This window comes from Rattus norvegicus, chromosome 17 (genome assembly GCF_021556685.1).
Source record: "Rattus norvegicus strain SHRSP/BbbUtx chromosome 17, alternate assembly SHRSP_T2T, whole genome shotgun sequence".
Taxonomy (NCBI): Eukaryota; Metazoa; Chordata; class Mammalia; order Rodentia; family Muridae; genus Rattus; species Rattus norvegicus.
In genome coordinates, this window is record NC_141550.1 from 91,946,661 (window position 1) to 91,972,582 (window position 25,922).

Here is a 25,922-nt window from a genome sequence, read left to right on the forward strand (position 1 = left end):
CTTTAAAAATACATAAATATTCTATAAAAATTATACTAGTTGCTAGCTAAAGGGAATCTATCTAATAAGAAGCTACTACCACCAATTTCTATCCAAAATTCAAAGTGATTCATATTAAGTAATACAAAATGCTTACCTTAACTCCATGGCCCACATCATCCAGAACTGTGTAGTCAATAGGTTTCCGAATATACCTGACAGGACGCTCCATATTTGCAGGTGCGATTATTTTATGAGTTCTTGATGTATTCTTATTTGTTGTCAAAATACCAATCTCTCTTCGAGCCACTTTTTCTTTATGAATATCCACAGTCTATATTTTAAATTTAAATAAAGCAAGAAAATATTATTTGGTATAGTAAATAATGTATATGCTGTCCATATGCATTGGACCATAGGATTGTATCTCGTACCTATTTTCCAATGAGTATGTGTTCAGTAAACTGATTTCCTTAAGACTCAAACTAGTTAATACTTAATACATTTTCTAAAGCAACCATTAAAGGAAAGAAGAGCTGTTTCCTAGAAACCTGGAATGTGTGGAAGGAGAGGAGGCCTGCTTGGTCACTTTTACTTTATTAGGAGATATAAAACACAACAACAACAACAAAATCAGTGGCTATAGTGCATTGAGATCAGTGCTGTGCTGACATTCAGATTGTTTGAATTACTATAAATGTGCACAGTTCAAGTAGATTGAGAACATTTCACTCAAACGCTTCACAGATTGACAGACTTTAAAAAGAAAAAGAAGAGTATAAGAGGCAAATATTGAAATTACTGAAGGCAGAAAGAGTTGCACATGGCAGACACCACTAAAGAGAAAACTTGTAAGTGCAAAGGGTACAGCTTTCATCAAGCCTCTTACATCTCTGTCTGTTTAGCTTGCCCAGTAAGAGCCTATGAAATTGTTTTTAAAATACAGCATTTGGGGCTAAAGAGATGGTTCAGTGGCTAACAGCAGGGAAGGCCATGGTGTTAGGGAAAGCACACTTAGGACAGAGTCAGAGAGAAGAAAAGGAAAGCTACCGTTCACAGTAATTCAGAAAAGCTTGCAGACTTTTGAAGCATTGTCTGAGCTATGAGAGACCTTTGTGTTGCTCATTGAGAGAGCTGCTCCAGCATTTAGCAATATAAGATGCTTGTGAGTAGAGAAGATTAAAGGGTATTAGTACTTCAGCTAACACCTGTGGTTGGTCAGGTGGTTCTATTGGAGTAGTCAATACTAGTCTCTGCAAAAAAGTCATCAAGACCACTAAAACTAGAAGAAGGACATCCAAGGTTCTATAGAGCCACGCTGCTAGCATGTAAAACGACTAAAGGTCCTGCTAAGCTGTGAGGTTGCCTCCTGACATATGGCTGACCTCTAAGCCAACTCAAGCTGCTTGCTTTTCCCCCTTTGCTTCTCCATTCTCCTCTAGGCAGCATCCGAGATTTACAGCTTGCTCACCCCAGGATTTCTCCTTTAAACACTAATTGTCCTCAAGCTTACCCCCCAAAAATAGACAGCTCAAAATACTGAAAGGGCTGAGGTTCCACATTATATAGTTTGGTTGGCAGAGTGCTTGCCTACCATGTACATACATTCAAGAAAGTGGAGACAGGAACATGAGAAGTTCAAAGCCCTCCTTGACTACGTGAGGAACCAGACCAGCCTGGGCTACATGACACCCAATTCTCAACAAACAAATAAAAATAAAACCTAAGTCCTTAACCTATAACTGAGCAACAAAGGAGGCATAAAGGGTCTCTGTACGCTTAATTAAAATGTTCTTTTTCCTCTTGCACCTAACCATTCCAAACAATAGGTAGATCTTAAATACTGAAATGTAATACACTGATTTTCTGACAATGAAAGAAGTCAACAACCCTGGCACCTATGAGAGAAAAGTATCTCAGAAAGTTAAATTAAAAAAGGAGAGATAGGGGCTGGGGATTTAGCTCAGTGGTAGAGCGCTTACCTAGGAAGCGCAAGGCCCTGGGTTCGGTCCCTAGCTCCGGAAAAAAAAAAAAAAGGAAAAAAAAAAAAGGAGAGATAATGATGATGCCTTTGAGATCACACTGGAGCTTTCTTCCCAAAAGAAAATCCTCTGGTACAATTACCCACAAACAGTGCAAATCTTCAGGCAGGACCTGTGCAAGTCCTCACAGAGAGCTCTGATGACCATATTCCTTAACCTCATACAGTGGCCTCTTGGGAACAAAGTTATCCAGGTATCTGTTCTATCCCCATTCCTACATCTATCATTCAATCACTCCAAAGGACAAATGAATGCCATCTGGCTAGTGACACAGATAAAACAGAACAGATTGTACTGCCCACCTTCAGGTACACTCTCCAAAAAAAGGTACTAATTACATGAACTGAAGTGAGAAGCCTACAGCTAATCTGGATGGCATACTAGAGAAACTGTCATCATGTGCTCCCCGAGTTCAGTAGTTGGTGTGAGGGCAATGGGAATTCTAAACAATGTGTTGTTTAGGAAGCACCAACTATAAAGGAATATGCAAGCCAGAGTACTTCTCATGTTGAAATCAAGTAAGAGCAAGGAATGTTGTGACTTTATATAATCAGAGGCAGTCATAAGAGACCTTCAAGTGTATAAGGAAGGATTCACTCTTAAGGGAGTAGAGGGATCCCACAGGAAAACTAATAAGTTAATTAGATTATGTTCTGAGGCAATTATTCCTACGCTGAGCCAAGTCATCCAATTAGATCTGCAATTTGTCCCTGACTAGCTAAAGCAATCAATGACAACCACCTTGGCCCTAGAGCCATCTGTGTCAGTTCAACTCAGTGGTTTAGATTGTTATAGATGACAGAAAGCAATTCCTTCTGCAAGACAAGGCCATATGTGCACAATGTATCCTGCAACAGCTACATTCATGCCTTAGGCCAAGTAAAAACTCAATACAAGAACTGAGAAGCCACCTGGCTCTCTAATTTAGTCAGCTATCTGGGTCTTAATTCCTGGGCAGGGTAAAGGAGCTCAGCACTCTATAGGAAATAACCTCAATTTAATGTCTTCCTTCTGAGTCAAAGAAAAAAGATCTGTGGTTTCTCTGTCACAGTTATCAGGGACCACCGAGTTGTGCAATCATGGAAACTTTTACCAGAAGCCAAGAAGGTATACAGCACAGGTAGATAGAAGATGCACTCAGATCTACTTAGATCTGTGTGCTTTTACCCATCTTGTGAAGACAGGCACTGACTCTTTGCTCTGTATTTTCTTGTTAAAGCACAGTTGTACTGGAAATAGTCCTCGGGTCTAGAAATCATATTTCTAGGAAGGCTTGTTTATCATCCAGTATAATAAAGATGTCATCTCTCTTCAGGGCAAAGGTCAAGGCAAATGCAGAGCTCAATTCACATTCTAACAGTCTGTGTTCCCTAACATAGAGATAACACCCTTGTAACAAACTAACCTTAAAAACACTGAAGATGAAGGTCAGTGAGATGGCTCAGCTGCTAACTGTTTTTCTGCCAAGCCCTCAGACAACCTGACTTTAGACTTCCATGGAGCTGAGGGCACAAATGCTAACATTCTGCTGTCTCAGGAGTGAAGAAGTTCTGTGTCTTTGACCTTAAGTTCTGTGTCTTCTATCAACACTATGAAAACTGTAGAGGTCTATCTTGTTAGTGGGGGTTTTTTTTGTTTGTTTTAATAGTTTTTTTGGCACCCCTCCCCCAGAAGAGAGAGACCCGCAGAGATGGCTCAATTGTTGCTCTTACAGAGAGCTCCTGTTACCCACGTCACACAGCTCACTACTGCCTATAATTCCAGCTCCTGGTACCCACATCACACAGCTCACCACTGCCTATAATTCCAGCTCCAGAGACTCTAATACCCTACTCTGGACTCTGGACACAAACGAGTCGTGCATAGAGAGAGCATACATACATAATACATACACAAAATGCAAACAAAATATTTAAAAGATAGTTTTGTGATGGAAATGACTCATACCCTGACAATGTTCCCTCAGTAATTTTGAGAACTATCTAACACAGTTTCTGTTGTTATAAAATGTAGACGTATACTCTTAGAATGCCTCTAACTTCCTTTCCTTTTTCCCTCTTTTCCAGACAGAGTTTCTGTGTGTAGTCTTGGCTGTCCCAGAACTCACTCTATAAACCAGGCTGACCTTGAACTCAGGAGATCTGCCTGCCTCTGCCTTCCAAATGATGGGACTTAATAATGTGTGCACCATCACTGCCTGGCTCTAAACTGGCTTTTTTTGTGGTGTTAAAGATAGAACCCCTATCCTCATAAATGCTGGGTAAGTGAAGGTCCAGTACCATTTAGCTAAGCACTAATTTTAGTTACATTCTATTGTCATTGGAATTAAGTTCAGGAATCTGTAACTCCACACAGCAGAAGCATGGATAATCTGTTCGGCCATGAGAGGGACTACTTACCTTCACTGACTCCTACCTCTCCTACATATTCACTCCATCTCCTTTGCAAAGTGAGCTTAGAGTACTGATCTGAGATGTGTTCTCTGTAACACATCCACATTTATACCTAAAGTGCTATGCACATCACAAACATGTTTTCCCTGTTCCTCTAGTGATGCCTCAAAATAAATGACACAAACACGTAAGTCTTCTCCAGCCTATTTTTTGAGTTTACTTCACTTCTCTATTGAATTATATATATACTCTTTACTTCATATTTGTCATTGCTCAATCTTGTTACATTTACTTTTATATACCAGAAATCTGCTTCCTTCTATTTCCAACCCTTCAATCCTAAATCACTACATGTCTCTCACATCAGCTGCTACATTAGTCTTCTAGTTGGTCCATGGGTATGACATCTGGCCCAGTCTAGTCTTTAAAACATAAGCATAAGAATTTTATCTACCCCCCACCAAAAGTAACCACCCAGAAAGAAAACAAGCTGAAAACTTCATGTCTCAGTTTCTTAGCTCTATTAATAGAACATCCCACATAGCTCTAGTCTTAAAGGGAAAAATTAGTTCAAAAGGGCTAAACTGCTTTTCCTGTTTCCACAGTTTGCTTCTGAAAGTCAGCTTTTGTGCATTCTCCTGTCTGCTATACACTGTACAAGTATTCTAGATATTATTTTAAATTACTTGAAAAATTCTCTTTTTTAAAGTTCTACCCCTCTCTACTACCATAATTCTAAATCACAAGAATCCAAATCACATCTGTCCAGCAACTCACATCTGGTCCTAGGAGAAAAGGACCCAAAACAATTTCAATACTGGCTCTCTTACTTCATTGTTATAAAATGTTATGCAGTTTATAGACCATTAAGTCCATTCTGATGGGGCCGAAAATGGAGTTAAGTAGTGGTGGCAGTGTGTGCAAGGCCTTTGATTCAGTATCTGAGGCGTACATGTGTGCACATCTGTCCATTCTGATTAGTGAGTATAATCTATAGCATTGCTTTGTAATCTGTCCAGATGTGGTGTCCTGAGCACTTTAATCCCAGGACACAGGAGACAGAGGCAAGTGAACCTCTATAAGTTTGAGGCCACCAGTCAACAGAGTACCAGACCAACCAGGGCTACATAATGAGACTATTTCAATAACCTCCCCCCAAAACATGTATCAAATATAAATCTCATTTACCAAACTAATCTATCTCTTCTACATCCCAAGATTAAGATAAAGTTATTTCCTGCTGGGCATGATCTACATGATGAAAGCATGTCTCACAAGAATAAGTAAATAGTTAGTGAACAAGTAAACAGAGCATTTTAAAGATATAAGGTTTAAACATACCACATTACATATTGTAAAGTAATGGAAACCATGTTTAAACCTCAGTTTTGCCTCTAGCAACTTTAAAGAGCTTCCTAGAGCAACTTTAATAAGCATTAAGGTTTTGTCTGGTTGAAAATGCAATGAGTATAAGGTAAGCAAGTACTAACAGCTACAATTAATTTTTAAAAGATAATGCAGCGGGCTTTGGAGAAATGGCTCTCTGGAGACAGGCTTGATTCCTAGCATCCGCACTCTGACCCCCTCTTCTGGCCTTCATAGGCACCAAACACAAACATGATACACAGACATATATGCAGGCAAAACACTCATACATATAAAATTTTAAATAAAAAATAATGTTCTACTCAAAAAAAAATTGTTAGAATGCCCTGACATAAACCTAAACCTCTTTCCTTTATGCTTTACTTATAGTGATACGGGGGGGGGGGGGGGGATTGAAAGCAGCTAAATAAAGATTTCAAAAGAGAAATTTAAAGATCATGTGACCTTCAAAGCCAGGTACAACACAATCTTAATTTACTTACACACTGACAAATTTATCTTTCATTGACCTGCCTTCAAACCAATGTAAAAGTGATGACAAATCTTCCTAAGTTAACCTACAAGTTGGATGCATTAGAATAAAAATCCCAAGTTTTTCATGGTTCAAGACATATATGAAAGAGTACAAAGGGGGAAAGACATGGTTTTAAAATTATTTGTGGAACTATAGAGTTGGCTCAGCAGGTAGGAGCACTGCTGCTCTTTAGAGGACCCAAGTGCAGTTAGTTCCCTGCACCCATGTTGGGTGGCTCATACCCATCTATAGTACCTACACGTATGCACAGAGACATATATGTACACACCTACACATGATAAAAACATAAAAATAAATCTTCAAAAAACCTCGCTGAGATTCATTATGAAGTCTTACTAAGACAGTATTGTTGCCATACAAAATTAAGTAAATGGAACAATACAAAACTCAGAAACAAACTTAGACTTAAAAGCAAACTTGTTTTCTTAGAGTTATGGTATAGTGGGGGAAATGTATTACTCAAATGAAACACTAGTTTACCACATGAAAGAGAAGCTAAGAATGTATCTCTACATCATTACACAAGAAAAACTCTAAGTCCATAAACACAAATACAAAGAAAGGCTTGCTTATACTTCTTATCATTACACATTGACAACAGAAATGCAGGAACAGATAAATCTCAGAGAAGACAATGCCGAAATCTTTAAAATGTGTGTGGATGTGTAGGTGTGGGTGTGCACCTGTGCATGTGCACAGCATCACACAGCCAGTCCCATGTGTGGAGGTCAGAGAACAACTTTGAAAGGTTGGTTCTCCCCGGGCATGTGGTGAATGCCTTTAGAGAAGCAGATGAATCTGAGTTCCGGGAGAGCCAGGACAACAGAGAGTGAAACGCTGAAACAAAACAATAATGAGAAGGTAGTTCTCTCCTTCCACCATGTTGTCCCCAGGACCCAAACAGGTCATCAGGCAAAAGCTACTTTATCTGCTGATCCGTCCCACTGGGCCCAATGATGAGTTTTTAAAATGCAAGCCATACCAGATACATAGCTTCCCAAAATGAAGTATTAAGCAGTAATGGCTTAGGAATATAGGTCTAGCCAGTTTCCTTCAAGACTATGATTTCCATGAAGGGACAGACACATATAGGCACCAGTTCTGCACCTATAGGTCCTATAGGTCCTAACCTCCACAAGGATTACATATCGAATATCCTGAATATCAGATATTTATACTATGATTCATAACAGTGGAAAAATTATAGCTACAAAGTAACAACAAAATAATGTTATGGTTGGGGGTCATCACAGCATGAGAAACTGTATTAAAGAATTACAGCATTACGGAAGCTGAGAACTGCTGGGCTAGGGGATGATGAGCAAGCTGGTCAGGCATGGAGAGGAGCACTCAGAAGAAACTGTTGGTCACGTTCTGTCTGTGGTTTAGCTGATGAATTAATATAGTTCTACTATAATTATAGCTAGCATCAGTCATCAGGAGGTATCAAGAAAAGTTTAAAGTACTTCAACTGCAGGTATATGACACAAAACAAGGACTAGAATGGTTAACATTCTAAAGCAACATGTAGGGACAGCTCAATGGCAGAACACTAGTATGAGTCAGGTGGTTAATCCCAGAACCACATTAAAAATCTTTCTGGAGGAGCATCAAAACATTCCACAAAAGAAATCTCATCTCAGTGGCCACTGAGGAGAAGCACAGTGTGCTCAGAGTAAAGGCAAGCAGAAGAGCAGACAGAGTAGGCTGAGTTCTGGTCTTACAACACTGTGGAAGTTAGGTCACACTTCACAATTTCATGGTTTTATTTTTTTGTAAATGGTACACAAAGGCTACACATAAACAGTACTGTATTAAATTTTTTGATACATGTGTAAACTGAATGTTTAAATCAAGCTAAATGTTTATTTCTTTAAACATTTATTATTTCTTTATGGTAAAAAACTTTTTTTTTCTTTTCTTTTTTTCGAAGCTGGGGACCGAACCCAGGGCCTTGCGCTTGCTAGGCAAGTGCTCTACCACTGAGCTAAATCCCCAACCCCGGTGAAAAACTTTAAAATCATTTCTAACTTTCCTTTTTTTTCTTTCTTACCTAGACTCATGAAATAAGATATCCAGTCACTTCACTATTTCAGTAACGAATCCATCCACTAATTCATACTCCCCATCTCTCTCCCTTCACACATGTGCAGGTCTCTTTATGCAGCCCAGGCCCTGAACTTGTCACCCAAGTGCCACCACGCCAAACAATTTTTTTTTCTCAAATTTCTTCATTATTACTATTATTTGTATGTGTCTGTGCATACAGCAGCATGCAAACAGCCTCCTGTTTTCACAGGTCAGCTGGCTGGCTATCCAACCCAGCAGCTCCTGGGTCCTGTCCTTAGGGGCAGGGTTAGAAACAGGCCATGCTGGCTTTTTATGTGGGTACCTGGATCTGAACACTGGTACTACTGCTTGTGTAAATTTCTTTCCCTCTGAGCCACACTAATTTATAAAGTCAGCCTCTAATGAATATAAATGTATTAGAAATTAGATAAATCAGTGTGTAAGTAAATGTTTTCAAAGAAAGACTAAAATATCTCCAAACCAATTCTATTGGAGGAAAACAATATTTTCCATGACAGATGCGAAAGGCTAGGTATAGTGATATACACACTTGTATAAAAGCAAGATTCTGAGTTCTAGGTCATCCTTAGCTAGATTATAAATGTGGGGCTAGCCTGAGCTATAAGAGGCAAAAAAAAAAAAAAATCAAACTCAAAGATACAAACGATTTATAAGCAAGCTGAAAACAAAACTATCTGTTGATAAAAACCATAGCTGATGGGAGCATGGTAAAGTCTAAAACAAGGGCTGTTGGGTCTCTGTGAGTTCAAAGCCAATGCAGTCTACAAAAGGATTCCAGGCCAGGGATACACAGGGAGACCCTGTCTTTAAAACCATATCAACAAAAACTGCTCTAGCACCCAAGAGAATAAAATACAGTTTATTCTGGAACCATGGCCAGACTGTGATTCAGAACCATGAGTGACCATGGCCCAGGACAAATTCAGGTTAGCCTAATACATACATAATGTGAACACATAATTCCCATAAAATAACATCCTCATAAGATTTTATTGTTACATAACAAAAGAATGTAAGAAACGAAAGCACTTCTCAAATACACTGCATACTAAAATATCAAGTAGGTTAATTACATACAGCAAGGTAGGAAATCTCTATTACAGAATAATCTTAGAACTTTCTTAGCCTTTTGGTTGGTGAAAGCTGGTGGCCCATTAGTATACTACAAAATAATTTACTAGTAATCACAAGGATGGTTACTAGATAAAACATAGAGGAAGGTTCTACCAGGCACCTGGCTTTGTAAATCTTAAACATGGCCATGGCTTTGCTATTTTTCTGGAAACTTCTATTCCTAATATTCTATGATATTTGACTGTATGGGCTGGAAAGATGAAGTGGTCTTCCTAAAGACCAACTTCAATTCCAGGTACCCATATCATATCAAAGGCAACTGCCTCTAACCCCAACTCCACCCTTTTCTGACTCTGAACGCACCCACACTCATCTGCACAAACTCACACCAATACATATAATTTAAAAAATAAATCTTAAAAAAGTGTTATGTAAAATTAGCACAAAGAAATATATTGTTTTAAATGTGTTCCCCTTCCTGTTCTTGTCATTTTGGTGGGAAGAGGAGGAACACATGTGCTTCTTTTAAAACTCTTCCAGAAAAAGGGGGGTGGGTGGGGGAGGGGGAGCCTGTCCCAATGCAACAGAAAGAAGCAGACAGAAAGAGCCATGCCACAGCAATACTATTTGATCTGTCCTTACTTTCTATAGTGCATTTATCAGGAAGCTTACCAAACTTCATAACTGCCCCTAGAGAGAGAGCATTATAGGTTTCAAGCAGAGACTCTTACATATAAATAAAGGCACAATATATATATTTGTCTTTTGAAAGCAACTAAGAAATGAAAATCTAAATCCTTCTGCCCTGAATAGCAAACAGAGATGGGCAGAAAAGGGGTAAGAGTCCTGAGACAAGCCAGACAGAGAAAGCCTTCAGCAAAGAAAAAGACAACCCTTGTTTGTTCTTGTTTATTTGGACCAGACTCTGGAAATGGCGGTATGCCCAAATTTCTGTTACAGAGCTCTGTTCAATACGCCAGAAACAAGGTCCCAATCAAATCTGAAATTAACTTGATTCAGAATGACCTATATATACACGCTACAAAATAGATTTCTTATAAAAATATGAACTTCAAAATCAGACTCCATGGAAACACACATAATATGAACCACTTAATTCAGAATTATTGTTAAGTAACTCGGCACGATGGCTCATGTCTATAACAACAACACGGAGCAATGGGCAGAAGGATCCCCAGTCCCAGGCCAGTCTGAGTTACAAGACTTGAAAGGAGAAATGAGGGGAGAGGCAGCTCAGGAGGGAAGGCAGCTTGCTTGCTTGCTTGCTAGGCAAATCTGAAATCAGTTAAGTGGAACCCATGTGTGCTGGCTAGTTCTATGTCAACTTGCCATAAACTACAGTCGGTTTGAGAGGACGGAACCTCAATTGAGAAAATGCTGTATGGCATTTTCTTTCTCCCCCCCCCCACCCCCCACGGAGCTGAGGACCGAACCCAGGGCCTAGCAAGCGCTCTACCGATGAGCTAAATCCCCAACCCCTTGTATGGCATTTTCTTAATTAGTGCGAATAAGCAGTCCCTCACCAAGGCCTCTGCATCAGCTCCTACCTCAAGGTTCCCGCCCTGTTTGAGTTCCTGTCCTGACTTCCTTCAATGATAGAATATGATGCAGAAGTGCAGCCCAAATAAACTCTTCCCTCCCCAACTTGCTTTTGGTCACAGTGTTTCATCACAGCAACAGTAACCCTACCTAAGACACCATGTAAATGTAGGCATAAACCAACTCCAACACTGTCTCTAACCTCCACACAAACATCATGCCATGCCACCCTACTCCAATAGTAATAAATTTTAGTAAACAGAAATAGAGCTGTCTAAGGAAAATGACCAATGGGAGAAGAAAGAGGAAAGAAAGAGGAAAGGAAAGTACTTGGGGAATATGCTCAACACTAGTATGTACATGTACAAAAGTTAAGAAACAAATTAATGAAAGGCTAGAAGGGCAGATGGCTCAGTAGGTAAAGGTCTTGCCATTAAGCTAATGACCTGAATTCAATTCCTGCAATAACAGGGTGAAAGATGAGAGCCAATTCCAGTAGATTCCTCTGATCACACAAGTGGGAACACAAGTGCATACACAGACAGACAGACACAAACAAATACACACAAAAAATAGGTAAATGTTTTTATTTAGAAAAAAATCAAGAATATGAACAATATAACAAAAGGACACACAGAGAGACAGATACGAACATAGACAAACACAAAAGAAAAAGAAAAACAAGAATTTTAACAATATAGCCAAACAAAGCTCTGTTTAGGCATGTTAATTTCCAATTCTTTAAATTCTTTTAAAAAAAAAATTACCAGATTCCCTAAGGATTGAGGGGACCTAAAGCAAATTAGAAAACAAAATCTGAAAAAAAAAAAACTTTACAAGGAATAAAGGTACTTCTTGTTTATTACTATAAACAAGAAACTTTCATGCAGAATAAAAACTAATCAATAAAATAACTTTAAAAAAACAGCTATGGAAACTTACAAAGGAGAAAAAACATAATAGACATAACCAGAAAGTAAAACTGAGCAAAGTTTCCTAAAAAGAATGGTATATTTAGAAAAGATAGCACCAGGGTTGGAGATTTAGCTCAGTGGTAGAGCGCCTGTCTAGTAAGCGCAAGGCCCTGGGTTCGGTTCCAGCTACGAAAAAAAGAAGAAAGAAAAAAAGAAAAGAAAAGATAGCACCACAGAAGAAATTAAAATATCATATACATATATTCAGAAATATACTAGCCTCATCTCCAGGTGGAAACAGCCATCACATGACAGCACAGTATCCTCTTAGAAGACAGTTAAGTAATCTCTGGAAGATCTCACACACTAAATAAAATATATTCAAGAAGTTGACTGAAAGAATACAAATTAAAGGCAGAACATTTAGAACCACCTAGATGATGGAGCATGTCTGTAATCCCTGCAGAAACAAGGAGAATCTTGGGTTCTAGACCAAACTTGGCCCTGCACTCAGAGACTTCACTGAGACTGTGGTATGAACTGGTCAGACAAAGCATTGCCTTTAGAAGTTAGAAGAGGGCTGTGGGTGAGCTAAGGTAATAAGTGCTTATCTGCCATGTGTAAGGCCTGAAGGCCTTCAGTTTGAACTCTAGCACTGCCCCTACCAGAGAGAGAGAGAGAGAGAGAGAGAGAGAGAGAGAGAGAGAGAGAGAGAGACTGTCTGTCTAGGATAGTACAAGTAATAACAGATTCTAAGGTGAAATTTGTTTGGTTAACATAATGCCATTTTTTAAAAATATTTTCTAATTATTTCTTGAGAATTTCATGTATGCATACAACATGTTTCTGATGGTTTTTTTCATAATGCCATTTTTAATAGTATATAATCTTAAATTACCTAGCCTCTGCATATGCAATGGGGCTAGGTGCTGTTTGTTTTCTTATTTGACTATTTGTATTTTGAGACAGGGTCTTCCTATGCAGCCCTGGCTAACCTGGAACTCAAGAGATCCTCCTGCCTCAGGCTCCTGAGAGCTGGAATGAAAGGTGTTTGCCACCACACCAAGCTTTATAATGAGACTGTTGTAAATTAATTCATAGCTTTTCATCTGTGTAAATTACCTTGGCATTTTTATGTACTAGATAGAAGCACTCTAGAAAGCAAGACTAGGGATACAATGAGTGTAACATTTTATAATTTGGGGGAGGGATTTGTGGAATGAAGTCTAATGATAGTAGCTATATTAACTCCCCCCTCCCCCCCCACACACACACTGATTCAAATTAAACAGTCCGAAAAAGAGAAAATTTTAAAAGAAGGTTGTAATGGCACATACAATGTAATCCTAGCACTGGAAGGGGAGGCAGGATGACTACAATGAACTTGAGGTCATCCTGAGCTACAGACCAAGTTCTAGGCCAGCCTGAGTGCACGGTGAGATTCTGCCTCAAAAAATAACATAGCACCACAGAAAGAAGCAAGGAAGAACACAGGAGAGAAGGAAGGGCTGAGGGATAAGGAAAAAGGAAAGAGAGGAGCTAGGAGGGGGAACAGGAAAAGACAGGAGGATTAAGGAGAAGGGGGAGAAAAAGGAGGAGATAAGGGATGGAGAAAAGGGGCAAGGAGGAGGGTAGGTGAAGGAGCAGCAGGAAGAGAAGGAAGAAAGTCTACTGAATCTGTATAGTAGCACATGCCTACTCAGGCAGACAGAATGAAGCAGAAGTGGCAAGATCTAGGGGCAGCCACAGCCAGGCAGGGAAATCCTCTCTGAAAAGTCAAAGACTGGAGCTGCAGCTCAGTGACAGAAAACTTTAGCATAGCAGACCTAAAGAATGGGTTCAATTCCATCCCCACCATGGCTTTAAAAAAGACACATGAATGGGATAGAGAGATGGCTCAGTGGTTTAGAGCACTGACTGCTCTTCCAGGGATCCTGAGTTCCATTCCCAGCAACCACATGGTGGCTCACAACCATCTGTAATGGGATCTGATGCCCTCTTCTGGTGAGTCTGAGGACAGTGACAGTGTACTCACATATAATAAATAAATAATTCATTAAAAAAAAAAAAAAAAAGACACATGGTCCAAGAATCTAGTCATGTGAGATTTCTGAGTGCTTTTGAAAAACCTCCAAGAAACCAAGAAAAGAGCCTTGTAACTTCAGTTTCTTCAAAAACATGGAGTTGTTCTTGGATTAATGTTTCATACCACTCCCAGAAGAGTGAATTTACTTCAGATTATTATTCATTGTGTTACCTATTGTTGCTTGTTGTTTTACCACACGCAGCTGTATCCTTGTATCCTTTAATCCTGGGGCTACTCTTAACCCTCAGGTACAAACTGTCTGATGCACTGAATAAAGTTGGTTAGTGCATGAGACTTCGGTCCACATCATATGTTGGATCCATTTTCCCAGGTCCCACCACCTCTAGAGTGGTAAAACTGAGGTTTAAAGAGAAGAGGGGCAGTAATGAAATTTCCTCAGAGTTATGAAATGGGGAACAGAAAAGTCATGAAAATCCTTTCAGCCCTAAAAGCAACAATAAAAGCCATGTGTTCAGGTCCAAATAGAGTTTCTATGCTATACACCTTTAGTATTCCTGAAAACTGCACAATGATGAGGAAGGCAATGGTTATACTGGGTCCAAGCAGAGTGTTAACTGAACAATCTGAGCAGTGCTGATCTCAACAGGAAACACAGTACTCTAATGGTGAATGGTTCAAGGACTACATAAGCTGATCAAAAGAGATGCCTGTCCCACAATTAACCTTAACCAAGTTTGGCTTAAAAGGCCTGAAGGAAACAAATCTAACCTCTACACTTCTGTTACAGAAAGAAAATATTCAGTCAAACATTCATAAGTGTGACTTAAGTGTTCTCTGCATTTGTCTTGCAAGTGTAATGTGCCATTTGATTAAAAAAAAGTTGAGGGGCTGGAGAGATGGCTCAGCGGTTAAGAGCACCCGACTGCTCTTCCAGAGGTCATGAGTTCAATTCCCAGCAACCACCTGGTGGCTCACAACCATCTGTAAAGAGATCTGATGCCCTCTTCTGGTGTATCTGAAGACAGCTACAGTGTACTTATATATAATAAATAAATAAATCTTTAAAAAAAAAAAAAAAGTTGAGAAGCACATTTTCATCAAACCATAAGAGGCTGTGTATTTGCCAAGTACTGTTCTAACTACTCAGATCACACTGATATGTCACTAAAAACCTAACAAAAATGTAATTGTGATATTACATTTATTTGCTTCTTAGGTCCAGTGACTAGAAGGTATGTATATTAAGTATATATGTGGGGATTTCTAAAACGTTGAGGGTTCTTAAGTAAATACATCTCATCTCATATTTAGTGAACTATGACTATATTTATCTGCCAATCTTTAAATTTTCATCTTTGTCATTTACCATATTTATAAATAAGACTAGAAAAATATCTCCCATACATAACTAATGTACATTTAAATAAGTGAAATTTAAACTTATGAGCACAAATGGCACCATTATCTCATTTAGAACTGATGGCATAGCCTTACAACACTGTTTCACTTGAAATTAGCTACTGGATTTGAGGAAAAAAGAACACTTTCTTTTTAAAGTGTTCATTTATAGAATAAAGTGTTTCATTTATAGAAAGGCTTTCCTTCTCTTCTTCCTTGGTTATACAGCAATTCTGTACTCTAACAAATTATACTTGCTATTAATTAGTAAAACTGGTACCACGTTTGTTCGATGTTTTAGAAGATAAGTGTTTATGCCTGGTATTTATGATGCAGTATGAAAGTTACTGCACTATATATCTGATCTCAAACAGCCTTTCCAGTGGCAAAACTAGGTCCCTGGATAATTAATTTTCTTTAATCTGTTCGTAAGTTTAACATTTTGTCCTTACTGTTTTTACACCTTAAGGTTATTTAGTACAATTTACAAAGTGAACTTCCAAAACAGAACTGAGGCCCTCAATGACAGCAACGCCTACAGTACACATGTACTCAGGGCACAATCAAAGCAAGCACTCCTAGGGGCCTTGCCCACTTTACTTCCCATCGGCCAGTATTTAACACAGCTGACACCAGAACGTCAGAATCAGCAAAGGTGTCACTTTGTTGTGTTTCCAACCAACCTTAACAACTGTACATAATGCCAAGTACTGACTTATACCATGTCTGTTAATGAGATTTGCTTTTTAAATTTTATTGTGTAATTTCTTTATTTTATTTATTTTTTTTTAAAGACAGAGTCTCATTGTGTAGTCCTGGCTGCCCTGGAGCTCCTTGTGTAGAGCAGGCTGGTCTTGAACTCAAACCTCCTGTTTCTATCTGATCTCCTGAGATTAAAGGTATATGCCATCACACCCAACCATATTTATTAATTTTTTTTAAAATGTAAAGGACAAGAGAGGACAAGAGGGGAGAGACAAGAAGAAGAAGGAGGAAAGAAGAAGAAGGAAGAGAAGGGAGGGAAAGGGAAAGAGGAAGGGGAAGGGGGAGGAAAGTGGAGGGAGGAGGGAAGAGGAGAGGAAAGACAGAAATCTAAAAAGACAGGGAAAGGGATAGGACCAAACAGGACCCATGTCCAAGGCTGGCCTGTATTACAGAGTGAGACCCTTTCTCAATTTAAAAAACATCAAACATGAACCAGCAACTTCTTTTTCTTTTGAGACAGGGTCTCTCTATGTAGCCCTGACCATCCTGGAACTCACTAGGCTGGCCTTGATCAGAGATCTTCTTGCCTATGCTTCCCAAGTGCAAGGCTCAAAAGTGTAAGACAACATGCCAGCCAGCATCTTTTTGTAAATTTACATTTCAACAACAGGCGGGTAAACAGTTTTACAGCTGCAATGAAGAGGCCTGTGAGGCAGAAAGATGATTAGAGTGGTATTAGAGTAGGCCAAATGAAACCTCAGGAACCCTTTATAAGTGACTAGTAGGCCAAAAGGGTCAGCACTGATCGAGCCACAGTGTGACTCAGCTGGCTACTGCTAAAAAGAGGAAGGATAATCTCAACACTAGGAAGGCTGAGTCAGGAGGACCACTTTGAGTTCAAGACCAGGATGGGTTTGGGTTTCCTACCTTGCATCAGGGCAGCTAATGTCTCAAAGAAAGACTCTGCATCAAACCATCAAACAAACCATCAGAGATGGAAGGCAGAAGGGAGATGGGGAGCGGGGTGGGGCCCACACAGAAGGCCACTAGAAGTTGAAAAGGGGCAAGGCAAGAGATTCTGCCCTAGAACATCCAAAAGGATGCAACCCAACCCATGTGGTTTGCTATAGCCCAGGAAAAAGCATGGCAGATCTCTGAGCTCCAAAACTGTGATCATAGCAAGCTGTGTTCAAACACTAAGTTCATTTATTTGTTCTAACAACTAAAACCTCATGCTTAAGAGATCATGGAAGCAATTACACCAAGAAAGAAAGGATAGTGTGTTTTCAATGAAATCTTCAGGTTGAGAAGCTGTAAATATTCTGGGAACACTGCAGACAGCAATGAGTGCACTCTTGACTCATGCCATCCAAGAATGACAGACCAGCTTTATAGTGCTCTCAAAGATGAGATCTCAAAGATAAGATGATGGTTTTTAAACAAAACAGAGAACACACAAGAAAACGTTTAGCCACAAGCCAAAGTAAGCATGCATATGTAATACATGCATACTCAAATATATTCACTCCGGTTGTTTGTATGTTTGTTTTCAATACAGAAGAACAAACCCAGGGCCTTAAATGTTAGACAAACCATCTCTTATTGAACTACAACCCTAGCTATAATGCTCCGACCCCTTATATTTCTAAATTCTGAGAACAGATCTAGGTAACTTACTTAGGTTAGCCCAGAACTCATTCTGTAGTCCAGGACGGTATTCAATAATGCAAAACCAATATAGTTCATCTTACTAGATTTTTTTTTTTTTTTGATTCTTTTTTTTCGGAGCTGGGGACCGAACCCAGAGCCTTGCGCTTCCTAGGTAAGCGCTCTACCACTGAGCTAAATCCCCAGCCCCCATCTTACTAGATTTAAAACAGAAACAAAACCATGTTCCCTTTCACAGATGCATAAAAAGTAACAAAATCTATGATCTTGTTCCACAAACTGAAACTGTACAGTAAAAAACAATGACAATTTCTTATAAACAGACATCTACCATGTAAACTATTCATTTCACACAAATGTATCTGCCCTAAAGAAAGAAAAGCAGGAGCAATGAGAATGTTAAAGCACATAATGGCACTTGCTACCAAGCCTGACACCTGACCACACCCAAGGACCCACAAGGCTGGAGGGAACCATTCCTGATAGCAAGCCTCTGACCTCCAGACTGGGACACATATGGACCCACGTGCAAATAAATAAATAAAAACATAATTTTTAAAAATTAAAAAAAGCATTTGACTATGGAAGGATATGTATATAAACATTTGTATAAGTTTAATACATAATTGGCAAAATTATGAAAACAACCTATTTTCAACAACAGATACACAAACGCTTAACAATGGAAACCACTCAGCAATAAAAAGCAGTTACTCTTTTATGGAACAATATGGGCAAATCTCAAGTAAAATACGTTATGTGAAAAAGCTGAACCAGAATGAAGGGGTTAAGGGATAGGTGCATGACAGCATTCACAGAAATTCCACAAAATATAAACTACTCTATAATGGCAAAAAGCCTGAGAATAGGGAAAGGGAAGGGAAGGTTTAAAAAAGCACAAGTTCCTTTCTTTATGTTTATGATCTCTTGGGAATGTGTGAAAATCTGCAAGATACTATTATAAGCTTAAATTATATGTAATTTATTTTACCTCAACAAAAGTCAACAGTCTGGCATGGTGGGACATATGGTCATCCCAGCTACTCAGAGGCTAAACCACAACAATGATGAGCTTAAGGCCAGCACAGACAAGTTACCAAGGCTAACTCAAAATAAAGCTTAAGAAGAAACAGAGGAGCCAGGTTTGATTCCCAGGAATTGAAGACAGCTCATAGCCATCTGTAACTCCACTCCTGGGGAATCCAATGCCCTCTTTTAACTTCCATGGGCACCAGGAACTCATGTGGTACAGAGTCGTATTTGTCTATATAGTCACAATACTTGTTACCACTGTATTAGAGTACATTACTTCTATTTTTTAGAACATTTTTAAATTATTTTTTTAATCTTATGTGTACTGCCTGCACGTATGTCTGTTGTGTGGATATTAGATCTCTGGGAACTAGAAAACCACCATGTGTGTACTGGGAATTGAACTGGGGTCCTCTTGAAGAGCAGCTAGTGCTCTTAATCACTGAGCCATCACTCCAGCCCTAATACTTTTTTAAATTATTTTTAAAACTGTGCTTTTCTGCAACAACAATAGCCTCATGCACCTTGTATTTCCCACTCTTGACAACATCAACTATCCATAGGGGATAGTGAATAGACTTATGAAACATGAAGACTGACATAGGTGCTCTCTCTGTCACAGTAAAATCTCCTAGTGACACTCTTAGCAGGTGTGTGCCCTCCTCATTAAGCAATGCATGACTATACTTAAGATACAAGCTGCTACTGACTAAAAATGAAGCCAGAAGCCTTTACAAGCTGGTACCTGTGAGATGTGATTGATGGACGACTCCATCCTCCGCAGCTGAGAGGCCTGGATATCCAGCAGCTGGAGCACATTGTTGGCCAATGCATTTATTTGATAAGCAACACTAGCTAGAGATTGAGTTGTATATGCTTTGGTCTCTTCTAGAGCTTTCCTCTTGTCTGTAGCCTGAAATAAGAACAAAAGAACCAATGCTTAGCTAATTCTCATTAAACACACATTCTACACAACTACAGAAGCATGTTCCCCCCATTTAAAAAGCTCAAATTGATTTGGCAAGATGGCTCCATGGGAAAGTGCTTGCTGTACAAGCCTGGTGACATGAGTTTAATTCCCAGAACCCCCTTAAAGGTAAAAGGAGAAAAACAGCTCCACAGCTGTCCTTGACGTCCCCAAGCACTCTGTGGCACTGGCACCCTCAAACCTATGCACGAAGTACACACACACAGTAATGACAGTAAGTAATTTTAAAAAAAGTTTGGAACTAATCTGATGATCTTGGAATTCTGGACAAGGTTACAGATAGCAGACTTTTTAAAACATTAGTCTTGTGATCCTGCACTATTTCTAAAGCCATCTATTTACTTTAGCCACTACTTATTGATTACTAAAAGTTTAAACAATTATGCAATCTGTGTTCTGAAATCGTCTTCTGTCTTGATTCTTTCTCTCGCTCTTTTAGTAGCTAGAAATACAAGAACAATGTTGAATAGAAGCAGCCATCCACACTATTAAAAGCAAAGTTGTTTTGCATTAAAACTCTGAATCTTCAGCTCCAAAAAGAAAAAGAAAAGAAAAAAAACTCTGAATCTTGTTCAGTGGTAGAGCACTTGTCTAGAATGTGCAAGTACCTAGGTTTTAGAATCAAACCTCAGAACTGGAGGGAGAAATGTAGGGTTTTCTACAGTTAAAAGACAATTAAAAAATATTGTTTACAAAGCCAAGTAGACTTTAATTTGAATTAGATAATTATTTTCAGTCATTATATTCTAGAATTTTATCTGCCTGTTTGTTTTTAATTTTCAACATACAAATCACACACATTTTTCCCATCATAGGAGTGGGAGGAAATGTCAGCACTGGGCTAACATTTACTTCCCCACCACCACCAAATACTTGTATGTTATTTTCCAGTTTTATTATAAAATCACATAATTACATACAGTCAATGAGATGTTAACAAAAACAATTCTTCTCATAAACACTTAAGAACCTTTTCATCCCCATGCAATAAAGTAAAATGCAGTCTAACACAACAATATCATATTTAATCAAAGACAATATTTTACAGAGCTTCCATTTTAAATTTTTAAGTAAGGAAAGAGTATCACAACTGATTGTTCAATTTGAAATGTCAGCCCTGAGGACATTTATAGAAGTAACATTATATGGACATACAGACTCAACAGGTTCTTTTAAGGAATACTTATTATGTATATATGTACATGTATATGCATGAAATAACAATTGATTTTCTAAAAGAGGCCATGCCTTTTGAAGTAGTGCAGGTGATTTTGTTACCAGAAAATGCATTTCAAGTTACCATTTTCCATTCATATAAACTATAAATTTGAACAGCAAATTTGCATACAATTCCTGCTGCCGGTTATTTTAAGTTTGTAGCTACCTTAGATCCTTTTTTTTTTTTTTTAAGATTTATTTATTTATTTCATGTATGTGGATACATTGTCACTGTCTTCAAACACCAGAAGAGGGCATCGGATCCCCATGACAGATGGTTGTGAGCCACCACGTGTTTGCTGGGAATTGAACTCAGGACCTCTGGAAGAGCATGCAATGCTCTTAACCACTGAGCCATCTCTCCAGTCCAACCTTAGATCCTTTTAATCACCAACTGACCTTAATATGTCCCAGGAGCACACAAAATGGGTCACAGACTACTACACAATAAGAAAGTGTCCACAGAACTAAGACCGGCATAAGCATGGCAGCACTCTGTTAATGCATGGCTCTGGGATCTGACACACCATGTGCAGCCATTTGTCATCCCTGTCACACAACAGATGAAGGCTACGTAAAGGGAATCAAATCTACACAGCTTTAAAAGAAAAGCTAGGGGCTGGAGAGATGGCTCAGCGGTTAAGAGCACTGACTGCTCTTCCAGAGGTCCTGAGTTCAAATCCCAGCAACCACATGGTGGCTCACAACCATCTGTAATGGGATCTGATGCCCTCTTCTGGTGTGTCTGAAGACAGCTACAGTGTACTTATATATAATAAATAAATAAATCTTTAAAAAAAAAAAAGAAAAGCTAACTGTTTAAAACGGCTGTACTTAAAATAAGCAACATAGTGAATATACTTAAAATAAACCATACAGGAAATTCCTTAGATAACTGAACTCTATGATCATCTCAACCATGACCAACTCTCTTCTGCCTTCCTCATCTACCTGCAGACATCAAACTTATTAAATTGGGACTGATAGCTAGAGTATAAACCTTGAAGGAAGTTAATGATTTCCTTAGCTCGCTCTCTCTCACTGCCTAAGCAAACACTGCTGGCTCGCTCTCTCTCACTGCCTAAGCAAACACTGCTGGCTACAAGCAACCCCAATCTTCCCTCTTCATCCTTCTGTCTGTCTCCCTCCTCCCTCCTTGTCCAGGGTAAAATCACCACCATCCCCATCTACACGCTTGTTTCATTTCTTTCCTCTTCCTCACTCTTTCTTTACCTACAGGTAAATCAGTCTCCCTTTTATTATGTCAATACCTGCCTTCCAAAAAGAGAAGGAAAACATCCTCAAGCCAGGAGTGACAGTACAGCTATTACAATGTAAGTAAGCATCTGGAAGGCAGGAAATGACTAGCAAGTCTGAGGACAGCCTGACCAACACTGCAGAACCTGCCTCACAAAGGAGGCCTGGGGACAGGAATAGGATTTGTGGCATACTCACACAGAACAATTGACCACCACTACACTTACACATATCTTCATATTTAACTGTATTTAGGAAACATTTTTAACCCTTTGTAATCAGTTTCTATCTCCCTGGCATTGCTAATAGACAGATAACATGATTCTGAAACTTTAAGTTTTATCATAGTTACAGCCCAAGTAATCCCTTTAACATCAGCATCACAATGCATTTGTACTTTAAAAGGCTCAAGACACAAACTGCAGAAACACTGTTTCAGAAAAAACAAGTACATTTGAAACACATGATTAAGTTCAAGGCCACCCTGGGATCATAGTGAGCTCCAACCCAGTCAACAGAGTGAGGCCTCCCATGTAAAAAAGAAACAGCAGAATGTAATTCACTGTTAGACAAGGCAAGTCCTAAACAAAAAGGGCTGTAAGCAAGGCAACATGCCCACCATCCACCAGTGTGCACTCACACTGGGTGTGAAGAAGCAGCCCAGCAGTTATCAGAATGCACAGGTCATTCAGTAGTCAGATCTCACACTCCCCAGCCAGGGAAACAATGCCCAGTCACGTGACCTACGCTATGCACACCCCATTCCCCTTCTTCAGTCACAGCATGGGCAACACGCAAGCCCTCTGTAACCCTGAGAAGTCTTAGGAAGCATACCACTGCTCACTACGGTAACACTAAGGCCTCTGCTGCAGAGCTGTACTGATAAAATCTTTTGCCTAGAAGGACAATCCCTTTTCATGCCCCTCTTGAACTCCTCAAAAAAAGCTGACATTTGTTACATATTTATGTGTTGTTCATATAAAAAATCATATTTAGTCTAAGATACTGGTTTTCCGTCCACTTATTTCTCTGCCGTTAACTAATCCATGTCTCATATAATTTTATTTCTTAAAAAGAATTTGATTGCAAAACACTTGACAGACTGCTGGACGGTGCAACCAGAAAATATCACAACTGCTTAAAATCTACGGTGTTCTTCACTTCTAGGAAACTGCCCAGAAGAAAAGCAAGGGTGGATGCCAAGAATATTCATATCAGCTTTATTTATAGCTGGAAAAAAACTAGAACGAATGTAAAGAAACAATTGACAGGTAACAAAAAAATTCATTTTTCCAACCATGTTACTCAAACATTATGTAAATATTTACCAACAAGGAGAGTGTATTAAGATCAAGATTTTAAAGCAAGAAGCAGACCACTGAAATTTATTAGAATAAGGTATTTATTATAGAATTTCACTTAACATTAATGGTATTGATTGAGGAGGCAGTGAAGATCCAAGATGGAGGATGGAAATCATAGTCAACTTGAGAAGCTAAAGCATCCAGCTATACAGAAATAGGATTACAAAAGACAATCTAATGGGGGAGCTGTGCACTATAGATTTGCCACTTTATCTGGAGATGAATCTGAGGGGCGGGACTACCGTCAGCATTGGGAAGAGAACTGGACACAGAACAAGAGGGTAAAGTCAGGCTGGGGCCCACAAGTCCCTGCATAATAACTTACTGCATCTAACAGAAGAACCTACAAATGGCAGACAGCATTGCTCACACAAATCCCTCTTTAGGCTAAGTCTAACCCACTGTGTTTGGCAACCATAAAGGGGAGAAGATTACGCAGCACATAGTCTGAGCTTGAGTAAACATAAACAGTAAAAACCACCATAGTACAGTCTGCCAATATGGTACATTTGCCTATCTCTCTTAGACACAGAGAACTTAGGAGCAAAGACAGCAGCAAAAGCATGCCTCAGTCTGCCATGCTACAGCTGTCTGTCTCTTGTGACCAAAAACAGCTACTGGTTACTGTCCTCGATGCTCTAACAAATACCTGACAGAAAAGCAACATAAGAAAGGTTTGGTTGAGCTTGAGACAGTCCATCAAATGACTGCAAAGACATGGAGGCAGCAGGAATGTAAGCAGATAAATGGTCAAACTACCCCACAGTCAGGAGTCGGGACAGGAGTGTGAGTTTACTGCCTGCTCAGCTCACTTTCTCCTCACTGTTTCCAGAACAGGACTCCCTGGCAAGCAGGGGACACTCTGACTTTTCCTTTCTTTTCCTTCTGACCTAGTGTGTGTCCTTTTTGCTTTCTCTTTTTTTCTAGCGTATGCAGACTTTATCTTATTGTTGTTATATTCTATTCCTCTTATATTCAAGCTTATTCATATTACTGAGAAGTCTCGATTTTTTATTCATTCATTCATTCATTCATTCATGTTCTTCTGGGGACTCAATTGATGGACTTGCTGTATGCTCAACAAACAGATACAGGGTTATAACTCTAGACTTTGGGTGTTTTGTTTCTAATATGCTCGTTTCTCTTCTTCATAACAAACATTTCTATCCCTCTTTATTCTCTAAATCTTACTTGCCTCCATTTTCCCCTCTCCCTGTCACCTATCCTTTATCTCATCCATTTATTAAATCAACATTTACACTACATAATTTTTAACTTATTGATATACCCTGTTTTGCCATTTTCTATTTTATGATCATTGGTGATACATTGTTGGACTTTAAGCCAAAAGAATCTACAAAGCAAGAAATGCAGGTCATAACCAAAACCAAAGAACATAAAAAAAAGCAAGGCAATAATATGATACCTCATAAAACACAGTCAGGTATGCTCTGCCCCACAGTTGCCTGGCAACAGCCAGGTATGCCTGTCACTATAAAAGGGGCTGCTTGCCCTCTCCTCACTCTCTTGCTCTCTTGTTCTTACCCTCTTCCCTCTTTGTCCCTTCTCTCTCCATTGCCTTCCCCCACACTTCCATAGAACATATCCTCCATCTCTTTATCTTTACATACACACTCATCAGTTGCATCTAAAATGCCTAACAGACATAAGTAAAAAGAAACTGCCTCTGCCACTTTCACTTTCAAGTGTCAGAAATACAAAGCAAAGGCTAGGCATGGTGGAGCAAGCCTTTAATCCCAGAGCTTGGGAGGCAGAAGCTGATGGTTCTCTATGAGCTCCAAGCCAACTAGGGTTACAACTCTATTTCAAAAAAAGAAAAAGACAAACAAATATTAAAAGCTATGGGGGGAACCACTAAAGGCAAGTACATCAGAAAAATCTCAGCACTCTCATTAGCAAACCTAACAAGAAAGCACGAAATTAGTTACCAGCCTCAAGCCTGGAATCAGCTGAGTCGGAGAGGTCACCCACCAGAGTTGCTGAGGAGCTGCATAGGCAAGGTTCGCCCTCATAGATCTGCATGTGATGTGTTATGGACAAAGAGCTATCACTAAGTTAAAGAGTGACAGATATGGCCCAAAGACCACTGCAGGGCTCTGGTCCCTTCCCGAGTCTTGTGCTGAGCTTGTGGAGACGGCAGCTAGTGAGAATAAAATCACATTATTATGCTGGTTATACAGGAAACAGAGCAGCACTTTAGAAGCCTTGGGAATGCACATTCCTCACTAGAGGGCATGTTTGACTAAGATG

At 39.3% G+C, this 25,922-nt stretch overlaps 1 protein-coding gene across 10 annotated transcripts in view; it reads right to left on the bottom strand.

Moving 5' to 3' along the window:
* Abi1 (abl-interactor 1) overlaps positions 1-25,922 on the bottom strand; it is an 81,272-nt gene that overhangs the window by 29,143 nt on the left and 26,207 nt on the right. For all 10 annotated transcript variants that reach the window (XM_087591586.1, XM_087591584.1, XM_087591579.1 and 7 more), the window contains 2 exon segments: positions 19,570-19,737; positions 137-313 (listed from right to left, as the gene is read on the bottom strand). In XM_087591586.1, coding sequence (XP_087447712.1) covers positions 137-313; positions 19,570-19,737 — 345 coding nt within the window.